Source organism: Staurois parvus, unplaced genomic scaffold (genome assembly GCF_062004578.1).
Source record: "Staurois parvus isolate SC_StPar_1 unplaced genomic scaffold, SC_StPar_1.0 ptg001004l, whole genome shotgun sequence".
Lineage (NCBI taxonomy): Eukaryota > Metazoa > Chordata > Amphibia > Anura > Ranidae > Staurois > Staurois parvus.
In genome coordinates this window covers 98,275-116,700 of record NW_028318800.1, presented here as the reverse complement: position 1 = coordinate 116,700, position 18,426 = coordinate 98,275, and the positions used below count along the sequence as shown (strand labels likewise).

General features: G+C 45.2%; 1 protein-coding gene across 2 annotated transcripts in view; it reads left to right on the top strand.

Moving 5' to 3' along the window:
• The window catches only part of ZNF512B (zinc finger protein 512B), a 53,945-nt gene extending 37,247 nt beyond the window's left edge, over positions 1-16,698 (top strand). For both annotated transcript variants that reach the window (XM_089657472.1, XM_089657473.1), the window contains exons 12-17: positions 1,346-1,513; positions 3,611-3,814; positions 6,100-6,201; positions 8,190-8,252; positions 8,436-8,534; positions 11,306-16,698. In XM_089657472.1, the coding sequence (XP_089513598.1) occupies positions 1,346-1,513; positions 3,611-3,814; positions 6,100-6,201; positions 8,190-8,252; positions 8,436-8,534; positions 11,306-11,593 (924 nt within the window). In that variant the 3' untranslated portion in view covers positions 11,594-16,698. The remainder of the gene's footprint in view (positions 1-1,345; positions 1,514-3,610; positions 3,815-6,099; positions 6,202-8,189; positions 8,253-8,435; positions 8,535-11,305) is intronic.
• Positions 16,699-18,426: the final 1,728 nt, after the last annotated feature.

Below are 18,426 nucleotides of genomic sequence, written 5' to 3'. Positions count from 1 at the left end.
GAGGGCAAGTTTGTCAAGCTGTCGTTTCCGTAAGGGTAGGGTCTTGTTAATCAGACATATGTATAAAGCCGTATCCTGTACAAACAGCAAAAAATACATTTGAAGTATATACATATATGGAAACTGAGATAAGTGCTTAAGACTTCAAATTTTTTCGGCCAGTCTGATATCGGCAGGCTTCCCAGACAGCACAGTGACCTATTGAAGGTAAGCAAAATCATTTGGTCACTGACTTGCCCCCAGGCTTGTGAGTGGACAATAAAGAAGCATCATCAGACCAATGAGATTATCTCTCTGCTCTCCTTTCCTGTAAAGATGAATATGGCGTTGACTTTGCTAGCTTTGCAGAAAGCAGTAGAGCTGTGACCTGCTCTTGACCTGACCCTTCTTTCCCTGTTGTGTAGTCTATTGCTTATAGCTAATATAAGGACAGATTTGGGTGCTTTTACTGTGTATTACAATGTACATTGAATGATTTTAAAGGAATATGCAACTGGACTAAATTATGGGGTGGATTTGCTTCAGACAAATAGACAGTGCACTCTGCAAGTGCAGTTGCTCCCGAGCAAATGCGGTAAAGCTCTGCTGACTTCCATCGTCCAATCATAAGCAAGCAAAAATGCTGTTTTCTAAATTTTCCTTGCTTATGATTGGGTATTGTAACGGAACCGAACTAGGGTATTTCCATTAGACTCCCGTTTCCCTGTCCAAACACCGTCCATGGACCCCACCGCTGGCCAGACAAGACAAGACAAGACCAGTCTTGAAATAAATCAGGAAATAGACTGCTTTATTTTAACACAGACACAAGATATATACATTCAATGGAACAATTCTCCCCTCCCTGCATAAGGACACAGGGCGGGGCAAACCAAATCTTGCAACAAGAAACACATCAGCAGACACCCCCCACCAAGCCAATACACAAACACATACATCCCATAATAGTTTGCTCCCAAGCAAGACACACAATAGAACAATGAGATGCAATCACATAACACCAAACAATCCACAACCCTCACCTATCTCCTAGACATGTCCTCACAATATTATGACATATCACCCTGCACCCCTAACAGGCACAGGGTGACTTACACATAAGAGGGATATGGGGAGCTGAGACAGGGGTCTCCCCACCTCTCCAAAGGGAGCTGTGTTCCATGGGCCCCCCACCCAAAGTCACTCCCGTCACAGGTTTTCATTGTAAAGTGAAGCTTTGCCTCACCTACTAAACTCTTGAGCAACTGCACTTGCAAAGTCTTTTTTCCTTTAGTTAATCTGTCTGGAATACCAATGTAGCTAAAAATACAGCATTTTACCTTTTAGTATGTATTTTTTTTTCCAGAATTGCTTGGCTTCATTCTCCAGTCTAATGGGTTACCAATACCACACACAGCGTTGTGGGCGAGAGCAGTGCGACCGAGAGAAACTGCACTTCTCCTGTCCTCATTGCAGTAAGGCGTACCGATCCAAAGCTGGGAGAGACTACCACGTGCGCTCCGAGCACTGCACAGTAAGTTCAAATTTGGTATCTGAAGTGCAGACTGTGAATACTGGTGGGGTTGTTCTCATAGCGGCCAGTCAGATTTTATCTTCTATTTTTGCGGAAAAAAAGCCAAACAATAACTGCATGCTGTGGGCAATACCTCCAGCAGTTTTACATAGTTAGTCTGGCTGAAAAAAAGACAAAAGGCCATCCAGTTCAACCAAAGAAAGAAAAAAAAAAAAAAAAGTTATAATCCTACACCCACAGTTGATCCAGAGAAAGGCAAAAAAAAACCCCAGCAAAGCATGATGCAATTTGCTCCTGCAGGGAAAAAAATTCCTTCCTGATCCCCCGAGAGGCAATCGGATATTCCCTGGATCAACTTTGCCTATAAATGTTATATCCAGTTATATTCTGTGTATCCAAGAAAGAATCCAGGACTTTCCTACAGCAATCCACTGAGCTGGCCACAACCAACTCTTGAGGGAGTCTATTCCACATTCTCACAGCTCTCACTGTGAAGAAACCTTTCCGTGTTTGGAGATTAAATTTCCTTTCCTCCAGATGTAAAGAGTGACCCCTTGTCCTCTGTGATGACCTCAGTTTTCCTTGGTCTGAATTTAATAAATCCATTTTCAGGGATTACTCCTTGCTTTAAAGTGGAGTTCCAGTGAAAATGAAAAAAAAAATAAAAGTCAACAGCTACAAAAACTGTAGCTGCTGACTTTTCAAAAATGGACACTTACCTCCTGTCCTTCGAACCCACGATGTCGTCGTCCCCCCAGCCCATTTCACTGTCTGCCCCCTGTGTTCCTGGTGCCAGCATCTTCAGTGTGGGCAATACGCATGCGCGAGTAGCGCTGCGCTTTGTGAGTGGTCCCGTAGTCTTCTGGGATCTGTCACGTGTCCCAGAAGACTACGGGGAGGGAAGGGGGAGGACAACTTCCGTTTCTGATCCCTTGGCAATCGCAGCAGGAGTGGGATCGGGTACCTGTCAATTTTGGTTGCCTGCTCCCCAAAGGTGCCAATTCTTAATGAGGAGCGGGGGACAAGTCCTTAAAGCGGAACTTCCCCTTTTTGGTGGAGCTCCGCTTTAATTTAAAAAAAGCGTGACACGCTAGTGAACTGTTAGCCATGGAGCACTTGAACTGTTTTAAATTTAAGAATCTCACTCAGTTTGAGTTTTTTTAGTTCCATAAAGACAGATTTCTTAGAGCTCCTCACACATGGGTTAGGCTTACAGGCTTCCTGACACTCCAGCTGAGTAACTTTCTCTCTCCCTCTCTCTCTTCTCTCTCTCCTCTCTCGCCCCTCTCTCTCCTCTCTCTCTCTCACCTCTCTCTCCTCTCTCACCTCTCTCTCTCTATCCTCCCCCCCTCTCTCTCCTCTCTCTCCCCCCCTCTCTCTCCTATCTCCCCTCTCTTCTCTCTCTCCCCCCTCTCTCTCGCCCTCTCTTCTCTCTCTCTCCCCTCTCTCTCGCCCTCTCTCCTCTCTCTATCTCCCCCCTCTCTCCTATCTCTCTTCCTCTCTCTCTCTCCTCTCCCTCTCCTCTCCCTCTTCCCCTCTCTCTCTCCTCTCCCCCTCCCTCTTCCTCTCTCTCTCCCTCTTCCCCTCTCTCTCTCCTCTCCCCCTCCCCCTCTCTCTCTCTCTCTCTCGCCTCTCCCTCTCTCCTCTCTATCTTCCTCTCTCTCATAACTCTCTCTCTTCTCCCTCTTCTCTCCTCTCTCTCTTTCTCCCCCCTCTCTCTCTCTTCTCTCTGTCTCTTCTCTCCCCTTTCTCTCCCCTCTCTCTCCTTCTCTCCCCTCTCCCTCCCCCCCTCTCCTTCTCTCGACTATAAGAATTATATAAGCAACTTGATACGTCCAGCTTTCTCTATGTGAGAAACGGCAAAGAACCTGCATTGGGCGTCTTTGTGAATTCCCCTCCTGCATTACAAATAGCTAAGCAGAAGGGGTTCCCAGATCACCAGTTTACCATCAGAAGGCAGTGAGGTGGACTGGTGCACTACAGCTATGGATGAAAAGCTTACAAACTAAACAGGAAGACTGTGCTTTCTGTATGCATTTCAAGGCTGCATTTTACACCTCGATGGGAGAGTACCATTACTTCATTGTTTCTCCCCAGGACTTGGTTATTCCAGAAGAACCAGAGCTGACATCAAAGCAGGAGGTGGAGATCGAGGACTTTGAACGGACTCCAAGTGGGCGAGTAAGGAGGCGGTCAGCTCAGGTCGCAGTCTTCCATCTACAAGAAATCGCAGAGGATGAGCTGGCAAAGGAAGGAAGTCGCAGGAGGATGAAGGAGGACCTTGTACCTGACAGTAAGAGGGTAAGGTGGAGCTCGTCCCTTTGCCCAGTGTGACAGTGATCTGCACGCCAATGTATTAGTGCAGGGGTGTCAAACTCCATTTCATCGTGGACCATATCGGCATTATGGTTGCCCTCAAAGGGTCAGTTGTATCTGTAAGACTAGATGTCCAGAGCACCCCACTCACCCCCGATTATATCAGATGTCAAGAATCCCACACCCTCCCCAACATCATTGTGCACCCACTTTGGGGGCAGAGCAGGAAAGCAGAGAGTGCAGGGTTTGGAGGAGGACCAGAGGAGGAGTGGAGTCAGTTACCAGAGTCTGCTGAATGCTCAGACCAGGGGAGGCAGAGATGAAGGGGTGTTGCAGGGAGGCAGAGATGAAGGGTTATTGCAGGGAGGCAGAGATGAAGGGGTGTTGCAGGGAGGTAGAGATGAAGGGGTGTTGCAGGGAGGCAGAGATGAAGGGGTGTTGCAGGGAGGTAGAGATGAAGGGGTGTTGCAGGGAGGCAGAGATGAAGGGGTGTTGCAGGGAGGCAGAGATGAAGGGGCGTTGCAGGGAGGCAGAGATGAAGGGGCGTTGCAGGGAGGCAGAGATGAAGGGGTGTTGCAGGGAGGCAGAGATGAAGGGGTGTTGCAGGGAGGCAGAGATGAAGGGGTGTTGCAGGGAGGCAGAGATGAAGGGGCGTTGCAGGGAGGCAGAGATGAAGGGGAGTTGCAGGGAGGCAGAGATGAAGGGGCGTTGCAGGGAGGCAGAGATGAAAGGGTGTTGCAGGGAGGTAGAGATGAAGGGGTGTTGCAGGGAGGCAGAGATGAAGGAGTGTTGCAGGGAGGCAGAGATGAAGGGGTGTTGCAGGGAGGCAGAGATGAAGGGGTGTTGCAGGGAGGCAGAGATTTAGGGGTGTTGCAGGGAGGCAGAGATGAAGGGGTGTTGCAGGGAGGCAGAGATGAAGGGTTGTTGCAGGGAGGCAGAGATGAAGGGGCGTTGCAGGGAGGCAGAGATGAAGGGGTGTTGCAGGGAGGCAGAGATGAAGGGGTGTTGCAGGGAGGCAGAGATGAAGGGGTGTTGCAGGGAGGCAGAGATTTAGGGGTGTTGCAGGGAGGCAGAGATGTAGGGGTGTTGCAGGGAGGCAGAGATGAAGGGGTGTTGCAGGGAGGCAGAGATGAAGGGGTGTTGCAGGGAGGTAGAGATGAAGGGGTTTTGTAGGGAGGCAGAGCTGAAGGGGTGTTGCAGGGAGGCAGAGGTGAAGGGGTGTTGCAGGGAGGTAGAGGTGAAGGGGTGTTGCAGGGAGGCAGAGATGTAGGGGTGTTGCAGGGAGGCAGAGATGAAGGGGTGTTGCAGGGAGGTAGAGATGAAGGGGTGTTGCAGGGAGGCAGAGATGAAGGGGTGTTGCAGGGAGGTAGAGATGAAGGGGTGTTGTAGGGAGGCAGAGATGTAGGGGTGTTGCAGGGAGGCAGAGATGAAGGGGTGTTGCAGGGAGGAAGAGATGAAGGGGTGTTGCAGGGAGGCAGAGATGAAGGGGTGTTGCAGCTGCACTGAGAGGTGCAGAATTTGGCAGAGGAGCTCTATTCTGCTCTCTGCTGCCGACTGCTGAGACAAAGTGGGGGCGGAGACGGGGGTTGGGGTTACCTGCAGGAGAGGCGCAAGGGCCACATGAAATGGCCTGGAGGGCCGGATTCGGTCCACGGATCTTTTGTTTGACACCCATTAGTGGCATGGGTGTGGTTATTGTGTCACTTTGTGCAAAAAAACATATATTTTCAGTTACGGGATTGATACTAGCAGGCTGTGTCACCAATTGGATCGTTGGGTCTTTTGGGGGCTTCTGAGAAGCTTTCCACACTTTAGTTCCCAACTCCACCTATGGTAAATGTTCTGTTGTGTAAGCTTTAAGCTCAAATCCAGGAAAACAATCAAACACAGAGATGAAATATATATAAGGGAGCAGTTTTATCTGCCAAAGAGTTTGTATTTTTGTCCATTCAGTCCTGTCGCACAGCCAGGGTGGTATCCTCTACTGCAGTACAGCTAGGTTATGTCCCTCCCTCAGCCTGTGACCAGACAGTGCGGGAGAAACGGCAGATGGAAGAGGTTATCTCTCTGTCACTCTGCTGTCTGCTCCTATTGTATAGAGAGGATGTAGCCACACACATATTGTGGAAATTGCTGATGCGATTTGTCCTGGGTGAACAGCTCTTGAACCTCCTACAAAATGCAGACATCAAAGCCTTATGTTACATCTATAGAGACTCCTATAGGAGACCCCTTTCTGTAAGACGGCTAACCTGTGTCTTCTGTGACAGCTGAACTATCTCCGTCCCGGCCTGCCGACCTTTAACCCCCAGCTTCTGGAAACTTGGAAGACCAGCGTGAAAGAAAATGGCTTCATCTGCTGCCCTAATAACGTGAGTCACTGTGTATTGGGGAAACTTAGCTTATCATTTTACAGCAGTCCCAAAGTGAAACTGTTCTAAGGGATTAACAGGGTGAAGCAGCAAAAAAAATAAATAAAAAAGCTAAGCAACACATAGACTATACAATTGTCTTTCCTTCCACCATGGTTGGAAGGATAGAAAATGGCTTGATTCTTCTATCAACACAGTCGGTGTTGGAATCCCAGTCAGATGGAGGATTCCCTCCTGCAGAGCTATTGTGTTCTGCCGCTGGGGAGTCTTCCCTGCTGGCAGAGTACAAACACGAAACTGCGCTGAAAAGCAAAAAAAGCAGCTGGCACAACGATTGATATAAATTGTGTATAAATAAAAAATAAACCTAAAGTGCCGCTCTAGAAAGAAAATATGTATTAGATATTATAAATGACAGAACATAAAAATAAATCCAGTGCTAGTATACGTTTATGGAAAATAAACAGTCCCAAGAACAAATTGGAGTGGTGTGTGAATTGTCCCGATGTAAGGAGTGAATCGGGGAGGAAAATCTCGATCTATCCAATCCGTTGATACTGTGGCAACCACTCGCCCTCCATAGGATTTACCCCCCCCCGAAAAGGCATTAAAGTTTTATTTATTTATTGATTTATTTCAGGTACTTATATAGCGCTGTCAATTTACGCAGCGCTTTGATTGTACATTCACATCAGTCCCTAACCCTCAAGGGGTGTACAATCTAAGGTCCCTAACTCACATTCATACATACACATACTAGGGACAATTTGGACAGGAATCAAATTCACCTACCAGCATGTCTTTTGTATCATTTTTTATTCATTTTTTATTTTGTATCATTTTTTGTATCATGAGTCATTTGTATTCTTACTTGAATCTCGGTGTGATGTGTGTATTTCTTCCAGATCTGTGCAGTTATCCAGTGTGAAACTTTACTTCCTGTAATAAAGAGCAGTCACTGCTGCTCTCCCTCATTGTGCAGGGTGATTGGTCATGTCTCCGCCCCTCCTGTAGTTTTCTGCAGGCAGCCTGTAGTGGGTGGAGCCTACTGGTCCCCTCCCACAGCTCTGCTCTCTGCAGAGGCTATTTACAGCACAATGATGATGTCACGTCTATCTATACAATTTATTATTTGGGTTTGCAAAGGCGTTTAGTGCACAAAAAGTCGATTGACATCCTCTGTGGCTGTTGAGTAATATATTTAAATAAATACCTTCAGCACCTCTGCTAAATGTGTCATTATGTAGCCCTAGCAGGCGCTGAACAGGATTACTGCACGTGCAAGCCCAGTCATTCCTATGGCTTTGGGCTGTCATGATTGCAATCAATAAAAAAGGAAAATAAAAAAAAGGGGGTTCAAAAATCAACTCGCAATAGCAATGAATGGGTTGGACAGAGCTCCTGCGCAGTTGAAGCTGGTCAAGGCCAGGACCAGGGGCGGACTGACCATTTGGAAACTCGGGCACTGCCCAAGGGCCTGGGGTTAGTAGGAGGCCCCATGAGATGCCCCCGATACCTTTTTCATAGGCTTTTTTGAGTTTGGGCAAGGACACGGGCCCCATGATCCCCTATTGCCCGGGGGCCCCATGAGTTGTCAGTCCGCCCCTGGCCGGGACATTATTCGGAATAGGCTGTTGGCCATGGAGTAGGTAGGGACAGGTAGTGGGGGTGAAGGTAATTATTTAGGTAGGTGGCTACCACTCAGGGGTGTAGAAAACAATGCCATTTAGTTGTATGAGGATTCCAGAGCTTGCCCACAGATATATAGAAAAATTCAAACTCTACATGCAACTTTACATGAGTTTAAAACTTATTAGAAATAAAAGCAAAAAACTATTTGTATAGAAAGGACTTCCGGAGCCATAACATCACAGTATGTAAGGAGGTGTTTTTTAACTACTAACCATATTTTTCTAAATAATGAACATCAGAAGTGTAAAGTCTCAGTGTTTTAACGTTTTTTTTTTTCTCTTTACTTTTGTCACTAGCGTTGTGAAGCAATATATTCCAGTGTGTCTGGGCTGAAGGCTCATCTTGCCAACTGCAACAAGGTATATAGCATCCGTTATAGTGATTTACCGTCGTCCTCATTAGAGGCGGATGAGCACGACAACCAGGAATTTGACGATTTCCAAAAGAGATGTTAGCGGAAGGCCAATTCTAATGTGATGCTTTGTGTGTTAGCAAGGGCGACTCTTTGTGAGTTTGACATCCGGCTGCTTTGTGTCTTGCAGGGTGAGTACTTGGTGGGCAAATATCGATGTCTGCTATGCCAGAAGGAGTTCAGTTCTGAGAGTGGAGTGAAGTACCACATCGTAAAGACACACTCACAGGTGAGGAGACAACGCTTATATCTTACATCTTCCCACTGACCACTCTAGGCCAGACTACCTACCTCTCTATTGGTAAAAGTTGGCTTGTGACAATTGGGGTCAACACATGAGTGGTAATCACTTGTGAGCTCTCCTTTAGAGCACAGAGACGTTCCCGCATTTTGTAACATGTTGAATATTTTTTCAACCATTATTAATTTACCGCCATAGTAAATTAGCCTGACCCTTCATCTTGCATGCTCGAGGATAAAAAAACAAACAAAAACAAAACAAACCACAATGGTAGTTACTTGGAACAGTGAACCAAACAAACATGTAAAGGTCTTTCATTGCCTTGTTGTTGGTGAACAATCTGTTATTGTATGGCTAACCCACAGCATAATAAAGATGGCCGCGCACTGAGGAGCTTGGCATCCAAAGTGTTTATTTTGGTGATTGTATCACTCCACCCATTCAGCTCTGCTACCTTCATATTCCTTATGGATCAGAGCAATGTTTACATTTCCACTGAGGGCCTGTTTATTCAGTCATTACACATATGTTGTTTTTTGAAGTGGAAAAACTAGGCTTTCTTTTGGCCATACCGTCTTGCAAAAATTATTTCATTTTCCTTGTAATCCATAGACAAAAAAAAAAAAGAGTCCATTCACACTTGTACAGCTCCGAAGTTGTACGACTTTGGACTGCAACTTTGACGCAACTTTGGATGGGTGCAACTTGGATACGACTTTGGCTTTCATTATTGATAATGGACAATTGTGGCATCTATAAAATTCAGGTGCAACTTTCACATGACTTTTGAGGGTTTACATTGCAGTCTGTGTCACTGAAGTTGCATGAAAGTCGTACCAAAGTAGTCATAAAAAGAGGAAGTGAGCGCTAAAAGCAAAAAAGCAGCCAAAGCACCAAAAGGATACCAAATAACCTCTCAAAACTAAAACATATATAAGGTGCAGCGCTAAACAGTTCTATAAATAATGAATGCTCATAATACAAAATATGCCGAGATTAATAAAACCATAAAATCATCATAAGAATAAAGTGACTTGTGACAAAGTGCCAAAATTCATATGTATTCAGTGACTTTCGTGATCTCATATAGTCCGTCACTGTGTGACCAGTAGTGATGATAAAGTGCTAGAGTAATTGTCCCAATTAAGAGTATGGGAGATCAAATCATCTCCAGTAATAGGTGCTCCATCCAGACTGTGGTGAAATGCCCGATATTATGGAAAGGCTGTGCACTCACCAGATGCACAGTTTATCTTTATTTTAGAGACAATATTATTATTATTATACAGTATTTATATTGCACCAAAAAGTTTGCTCAGCGCTGTACATTATAGTGGGGCACAGTACATGAGACAATACAGTAACAATACAATACACGAGGGGTTTGAGGGCCCTGCTCTTTCGAGCTTACAATCTAGGAGGGAGGGCATAGTGGTACAGGAGGAAATGGCTGTGGGGGATGGAGTGGTAGGAGGAGTGGAGGAGATCAGCTGTTAGGTGATGGCTGGGTAGGCTTCCCTGAAGAGATGGGTTTTCAGGATGCACCTAAACGTGAGGAGGGTAGATGACAGTCTGATGGATTGGGGTAGTGAAATGGTTTTGAAGTTGAGTGTAGATCATCAATTTTTAAGCCATTCTGGGTAAGACTCTTCAGATGGTGGCAATGGGTACAGCAAGAAACACTTCTGGCACCTGTAGGCCAAGAAACACTTCTGGCACCTATAAGCTAAGAAACACATCTGGTACCTGTAGGCCAATAAACATTTCTGGCACCTGTAGGCCAAGAAACACTTCTGGCACCTGTAGGCCAAGAAACACTTCTGGCACCTGTAGGCCAAGAAACACTTCTGGCACCTGTAGGCCAAGAAACACTTCTGGCACCTGTAGGCCAAGAAACACTTCTGGCACCTGTAGGCCAAGAAACGCTTCTGGTACCTGTAGGCCAAGAAACACTTCTGGCACCTGTAGGCCAAGAAACACTTCTGGTACCTGTAGGCCAAGAAACACTTCTGGCACCTGTAGGCCAAGATACACTTCTGGTACCTGTAGGCCAAGAAACACTTCTGGCACCTGTAGGCCAAGATACACTTCTGGCACCTGTAGGCCAAGAAACACTTCTGGTACCTGTAGGCCAAGAAACATTTCTGGTACCTGTAGGCCAAGAAACACTTCTGGTACCTGTAGGCCAAGAAACACTTCTGGTACCTGTAGGCCAAGAAACAGTTCTGGCACCTGTAGGCCAAGAAACACTTCTGGTACCTGTAGGCCAAGAAACAGTTCTGGCACCTGTAGGCCAAGAAACAGTTCTGGCACCTGTAGGCCAAGAAACACTTCTGGTACCTGTAGGCCAAGAAACATTTCTGGCACCTGTAGGCCAAGAAACATTTCTGGCACCTATAAGCTAAGAAACACTTCTGGCACCTGGAAGCCAAGAAACACTTCTGGTACCTATAAGCTAAGAAACACTTCTGGTACCTATAGGCCAAGAAACACTTCTGCTACCTGTAGGCCAAGAAACACTTCTGGTACCTGTAGGCCAAGAAACATTTCTGGCACCTATAAGCTAAGAAACACTTCTGGTAAATGTAGGCCAAGAAACACTTCTACCACAAAGCTTAGGCCTTCTTTGCTCCGCCACTGTAAGAGAAAATAAAACCTCCTACTAAAGTGAAGAAATAGCATCACTTCCTACAGTTGTCCCTTGGTTGTGTTGTCATATTGCCGTGCCTAAATCTCTTTTTTTTTTTTTTAATTCCCAGAACTGGTTCCGGGTTTCTGCCGTCTCTTCGGCCATTAAAAGAAAAAGAAAGCAGGACTTCTCCTCTAATAAGTCAGCAACGGAAGTGACCAGCAAGAAGAAAAAGAGGAAGATAGAAGATAAACGCTTGGTCAGTTTTCCCCCCACTGCCACATCCCTGGACACAGAGACTTCGCCTGCACTGAACACACACTCTAACAAAGCAGCAGGTAGCGTTCTTGCCAATGCACATAATGCGGAGCCCCTGAAGAAAATTGAGAAAGTCGCCACATTTAAGAGAGGGAAATAGCATAATATGACGCATGGCGCCAAACCCAGAATCCAGTTTTGTAGCCTTCAGAAAATGGTATGTATCACGTTTCAGAGGCTTTCACACTGACGCACTTCTGCCACCTTGCACAGGACCAAATAAGATTGATATAAATATCGCTCTTCAGATTTAGAATCCGGATAGAGAAATAAGAAGATGTAAATGATACTTTCAATATTATATTTTAAAACTGTGGGAAAGGATCCTGCAGTCCTTTCTGGATTAGCGGCAGTTGAGTCACATGACCAATTCTTTGGCAGTCCCATCAGAGGAACCCAAACTAGGGAGTGAAAATTCGCTTAGCACCAATGATGGTAACTGTTTGAAGGGCTTAGAAATTAGCACAATAGTTAGCTGAACCATTGACTGGGTTGGTAGGGAAAGTCTACTCTATTGGTAGACTTAGACAGTGTATGTGGACGTTTGTGACCATCCTGTCGATGGAAGCCATCATTGCTTGACTGGTGTGCATATGTCTGAGGCAGTAAACCTTAATCTTTTCACCCCCTGCTATATACTTGAGCTAGTATGGGGTAAAGAAGTCAGGTAGTGGCTTTCTTCTACAAGAGAACCTGTGACAACTGGACTTATACACGAATCAGAAAACTAAGTCTTCATACTGTATATAATAGCTCTGCATACTTGCATTTGAAAAATGCATTGGTTTCCCTTTATGTATCTTTCATATCATTTTGACTGTTCAGTTTGCTGTGCAGCAGTCAGTTGACTATTGCTGACATCACGCACTGTCTCCCAGCTTCTGGGTTTGCATAACAGTGTCAAGTTAACAAACAAAACATAAAAAAAAGCATAATTTTAAACACTGTTGTGCACACTCAGGAGTCGGGCAACTTAATAAAGCTTGCTGGAAGAATGCACATGCTCCACCTCCTCTGCTCTCAGTGAGGTGCATGGCTGTTGCTCAACTATGCCAGCATAGCACAGAGCACCGCAGTGTGGGGATAGGAAGCAGCATTTTCACCTAAAGAAAAAGGTACTTTAAGGCATTTTTACAGGACAATAAAGAGATCAAAAGTATAAAACTTCAGCTGGGCTTTCAGTAGCCCAAAGGGGTACACTTTTACTAGTAATAATTTAGGATTGCATTTTCTTTCTTGTATAAGCCTAGCGTGACTGGTTCTCTTTAAACAGCAATGGTGTTTTGCATTTTGACTCCATGTGTACTCATGGGCCGGTCTGGGTACAGCAATGACAATTCCACCCATAGACAAGAGGGTCATGTGGTGTCTCATAGGCCGTGCCTGTGCATAGTGTAACTGCGCCTAGGTCATGTGTACTCATGGGCCGGTCTGGGTACAGCAATGACAATTCCACCCATAGACAAGAGGGTCATGTGGTGCCTCATAGGCCATGCCTGTGCATAGTGTAACTGCGCCTAGGTCATGTGTACTCATGGGCCGGTCTGGGTACAGCAATGACAATTCCACCCATAGACAAGAGGGTCATGTGGTGCCTCATAGGCCATGGCTGTGCATAGTGTAACTGCGCCTAGGTCATGTGTACTCATGGGCCGGTCTGGGTACAGCAATGACAATTCCACCCATAGACAAGAGGGTCATGTGGTGCCTCATAGGCCATGCCTGTGCATAGTGTAACTGCGCCTAGGTCATGTGTACTCATGGGCCGGTCTGGGTACAGCAATGACAATTCCACCCATAGACAAGAGGGTCATGTGGTGTCTCATAGGCCATGCCTGTGCATAGTGTAACTGCGCCTAGGTCATGTGTGCTCATGGGCCGGTCTGGGTACAGCAATGACAATTCCACCCATAAACAAGAGGGTCATGTGGTGTCTCATAGGCCGTGCCTGTGCATAGTGTAACTGCGCCTAGGTCATGTGTACTCATGGGCCGGTCTGGGTACAGCAATGACAATTCCACCCATAGACAAGAGGGTCATGTGGTGCCTCATAGGCCATGCCTGTGCATAGTGTAACTGCGCCTAGGTCATGTGTACTCATGGGCCGGTCTGGGTACAGCAATGACAATTCCACCCATAGACAAGAGGGTCATGTGGTGCCTCATAGGCCATGCCTGTGCATAGTGTAACTGCGCCTAGGTCATGTGTACTCATGGGCCGGTCTTGGTACAGCAATGACAATTCCACCCATAGACAAGAGGGTCATGTGGTGCCTCATAGGCCATGCCTGTGCATAGTGTAACTGCGCCTAGGTCATGTGTACTCATGGGCCGGTCTGGGTACAGCAATGACAATTCCACCCATAGACAAGAGGGTCATGTGGTGCCTCAAAGGCCATGCCTGTACATTGTGTTACTGCGCCTAGGTCATGTGTACTCATGGGCCGGTCTTGGTACAGCAATGACAATTCCACCCATAAACAAGTGGGTCATGTGGTGCCTCATAGGCCATGCCTGTGCATAGTGTAACTGCGCCTAGGTCATGTGCACTCATGGGCCGGTCTGGGTACAGCAATGACAATTCCACCCATAGACAAGAGGGTCATGTGGTGCCTCATAGGCCATGCCTGTGCATAGTGTAACTGCGCCCAGGTCATGTGTACTCATGGGCCGGTCTTGGTACAGCAATGACAATTCCACCCATAGACAAGAGGGTCATGTGGTGCCTCATAGGCCATGCCTGTGCATTGTTAAGATGGCCATTGGCATGAGAGAGAGCATTGCCCATGGTAGCCCAGATCAATGTCAGTCTTAGGTCCTTGGCACTGGCACCCAATCTCCGGAGTCGTCTAATCGTGATTTGGCGGGTCCTGGTTGACTGTTATCCTCCACATTTCTTGTCCGAGGAGCAAGGGGAAATCTCCCTAGTGGGGACAGAGGCAGCAATGGAAAATACAAAATTAGCCTGGAGTTGGGCTTTAAAAAAAATAATATGGAAACCCGACAAGGATTTTCTTTTTCAATAAACAAAGGGGGGAAAGTTTATCCGACAGAAGGACAAAAATGCGGAAAATGTTTATACTGGTGACATTTACCAGCAGGAGCTTCTTGTGGAGTTGCACTTTAAAACAGAAAGTAAATATAATGAGGATATATCAGATTGCAGTACATACAGGGGGTTTGCTAGCCACAAAAGGATGTAAATTCTTTATTCAGTGCAATTAGATTTTTATGATACATTTAATTTATATATTCAAGAAGCACTTATTAATTAGTCAGTAAGGGTCATTTACTAACTTGAAAGTGCGGAGTCGGCGGGCGCCAGGAGGTGGGCACAGTCCTGAACAATCCTGTGTCCTGGGGGCCTTTTTGATGTTTGTAAATGAACCTTGGTGAGTAGTCTGTTCTCAGGAGACAGCTGCACATAGTAAATAGCTTGATGTTACTGCACCTATTGAAAATAATTTACTCTGTTTCAAAAAAGGCAAGGTCAGCCATTTATAGTGAGACTGTGGAGGAAGCCATATTGTGGCTGCAGGTTATTGGTCCAATAGGATTCAGCGATAACAAGAAATCCTTGTACATGATGTGGGATATGTTGGTGCTTTGTAAATAAAAGTTATCACTGGTCTCTAGTGAATGGATAGGCTGCAGTCCCATTCACATCATTGGTTTCTAGCAAATAGATGAACTGCATTCTCAGTGATGCCACCGCTCTCTAGTGAATGGATAGGCTACATTCTCAGTGATGTCACCGCTCTCTAGTGAATGGATAGGCTGCATTCTCAGTGATGTCACCGCTCTCGAGTGAATGGATAGGCTGCATTCTCAGTGATGTCACAGGTCTCTAGTGAATGGATAGGCTGCATTCTCAGTGATGTCACAGGTCTCTAGTGAATGGATAGGCTGCATTCTCAGTGATGTCACAGGTCTCTTGTGAATGGATAGGCTGCATTCTCAGTGATGTCCCCGGTCTCTAGTGAATGGATAGGCTGCATTTTCAGTGATGTCACTGCTCTCTAGTGAATGGATGGGCTGCATTCTCAGTGATGTCACCGCTCTCTAGTGAATGGATAGGCTGCATTCTCAGTGATGTCACAGGTCTCTAGTGAATGGATAGGCTGCATTCTCAGTGATGTCACCGGTCTCTAGTGAATGGATAGGCTGCATTCTCAGTCATATCACTGGTCTCTAGTGAATGGATAGGCTGCATTCTCATTGATGTCACAGGTCTCTAGTGAATGGATGGGCTGCATTCTCAGTGATGTCACCTCTCTCTAGTGAATGGATAGGCTGCATTCTCAGTGATGTCACCGGTCTCTAGTGAATGGATAGGCTGCATTCTCAGTGATGCCACCGCTCTCTAGTGAATGGATAGGCTGCATTCTCAGTGATGTCACCGGTCTCTAGTGAATGGATAGGCTGCATTCTCAGTGATGTCACCGGTCTCTAGTGAATGGATAGGCTGCATTCCAGTGATGTTACCGCTCTCTAGTGAATGGATAGGCTGCACTCTGTGATGTCACCGGTCTCTAGTGAATGGATAGGCTGCATTCTCATTGATGTCACAGGTCTCTAGTGAATGGATGGGCTGCATTCTCAGTGATGTCACTGGTCTCTAGTGAATGGATGGACTGCATTCTCAGTGACATCACCGCTCTCTAGTGAATGGATAGGCTGCATTCTGTGATGTCACCGCTCTCTAGTGAATGGATAGGCTGCATTCTCAGTGATGTCACCGGTCTCTAGTGAATGGATAGGCTGCATTCTCAGTGATGTCACCGATCTCTAGTGAATGGATAGTCTGCATTCTGATCCACTCATATATGTTCTGATCCAAAATGGCTACCTTCACTTCAGGATAGACAGTAATGAAACATTTTCTCCATCATGGCCGATTGTAAATGGCTGACCTAGACGCGTTTATTGAAACTCGCATAGATGCTTCCTTTGCACACGTCTGTACACAACATTTACATTTTATGCACATATTTACCTTCGTATACGGCTAGAGTTACAGACACCTGTAGAGATATATGTGTGTAGGTGCCTACAGCATAACAAAGCTGAATATACAGGACTAGCCTATGTTATGGTTTCCTTCCGTAGGATGTTTGCTGATTACCGACTGTTCTTTGTCATACTTTATCTGTCATGTAGCAGCTGGCTTCATATTACAATAAATTCACACAATTTAATATTGTAATGATTCTGAGTGCTTTGGGTTCCTTCATGCAAGGTCCAAACGAACACCCGATATCTTCATCCCGGCCTGGCAATTGGAATAGGGGTTTCTACCACGAAAAGTAATACAGATTTATCATCTGACAACACATTTGCTGCTTGTGGAAACAAAGCTGAAGCTTCAAACAAAACAAACAAAAAGAAAACAAACAAAAAAGAAACAAAACAAAACTGAAGCTTCAAAACAAACAAACAAAAAATAAACAAAACAAAGCTGAAGCTTCAAATAAAACAAACAAAAAGAAAACAAACAAAAACAAACAAAAAAGAAACAAAACAAAGCTGAAGCTTCAAAACAAACAAACAAAAAATAAACAAAACAAAGCTGAAGCTTCAAATAAAACAAAAAAAAAAACAAAACAAAAAAGAAACAAAACAAAGCCAAAGCTTCAAATAAAACAAAAAAAAAAACAAAACAAAAAAGAAACAAAACAAAGCTGAAGCTTCAAACAAAACAAACAAAAAAAGAGAACAAAACAAACAAAAAAGAAACAAAACAAAGCTGAATCTCTGCAATTTCAGTAGTATTTCAGCGATCTTATCAAATCAAGCAAGTTTGCAAACAAAACCTTCCATATTGTTTCTCTTGCTGTCCCCATCTTGCTGTACAGGGATTGTCAAAAGTTCTGCCCGCTTAGGTTTTCTTCTTCTGGAAGGTTTCCCCGCCATTCTTATAGATGTGCTGGTTCTGGGGACATTTAGGTTTGTATCTGCTTCCAGGCAATTCTGTGAAGACGCACGTTATTAGAATGATGGTTTTTTGTTGTTTTTCTTTTTTTTTTTACAAAGCTTTATTAAGCTTTAATTTTTTCAAAATACAAAGACAGCGGATACAATAGACGTACATTCAGTTTTTACGTTGTCCAAAATGAAAGTGAGCCTGTACATTGCAAAGGCAGGTACGCTGGACACAGGCTAACATCTATTGCAGCCTTTTTCAACTTTGGGAACCCTTGAGATTATTTTTAGGTTTCGGGATAATTCATGCAAAATGTATTTCATTGCTGGTCAGTGGGAAGAATTACATTTTTACAGCTGTGGATAGAAAGACGCAGACAGCTAAGGGCGCAAGTACACTGCAGCGGATAAACTCACGTTCAGGAGGTGTTCAGCGTTTTTTTTCTCAGCAGCCCCTGAACTCTCCCTAATGTTTTTCTATGTGTCCATGTACACATCATCGCTTACAGTCGTTTACAGGCATTTGAATTTGCAGTCGTTTTTTTGAACGCACCAAACTTGCGTTCAGCAGTCGATGTTATCAGCGTTCGAAATGCAAAATGCTTGTAAATGCAGCTAAACGCGCTTATAAGCGTTTGCGTCTGAAATTTTGTTTTAACGCTTCCAGTTCCCGATGTTGTCCACAGCCTTTTTCCATCATGAAAAATGCATGCAAAACATTTTCAGGGTGCTCAGATGGACAAAACACTGAACACAGGATGTTCCTACCAAGCTTGTCACACATTGTAATGACCAATTCACACCTCAGACCTCTCCCACCCTTGGAAACAAAAGATCTGTTAACCACTTGTCTACCAGGCACTTATACCCCCTTCCTTACCAGGCCAATTTTCAGCTTTCAGCGCTGCCACACTTTGATTGACAATTGCGCGGTCATGCAACATTGTACCCATATGAAATTTTGATCATTTTTTTCTCACAAATAGAGCTTTCTTTTGGTGGTATTTAATCG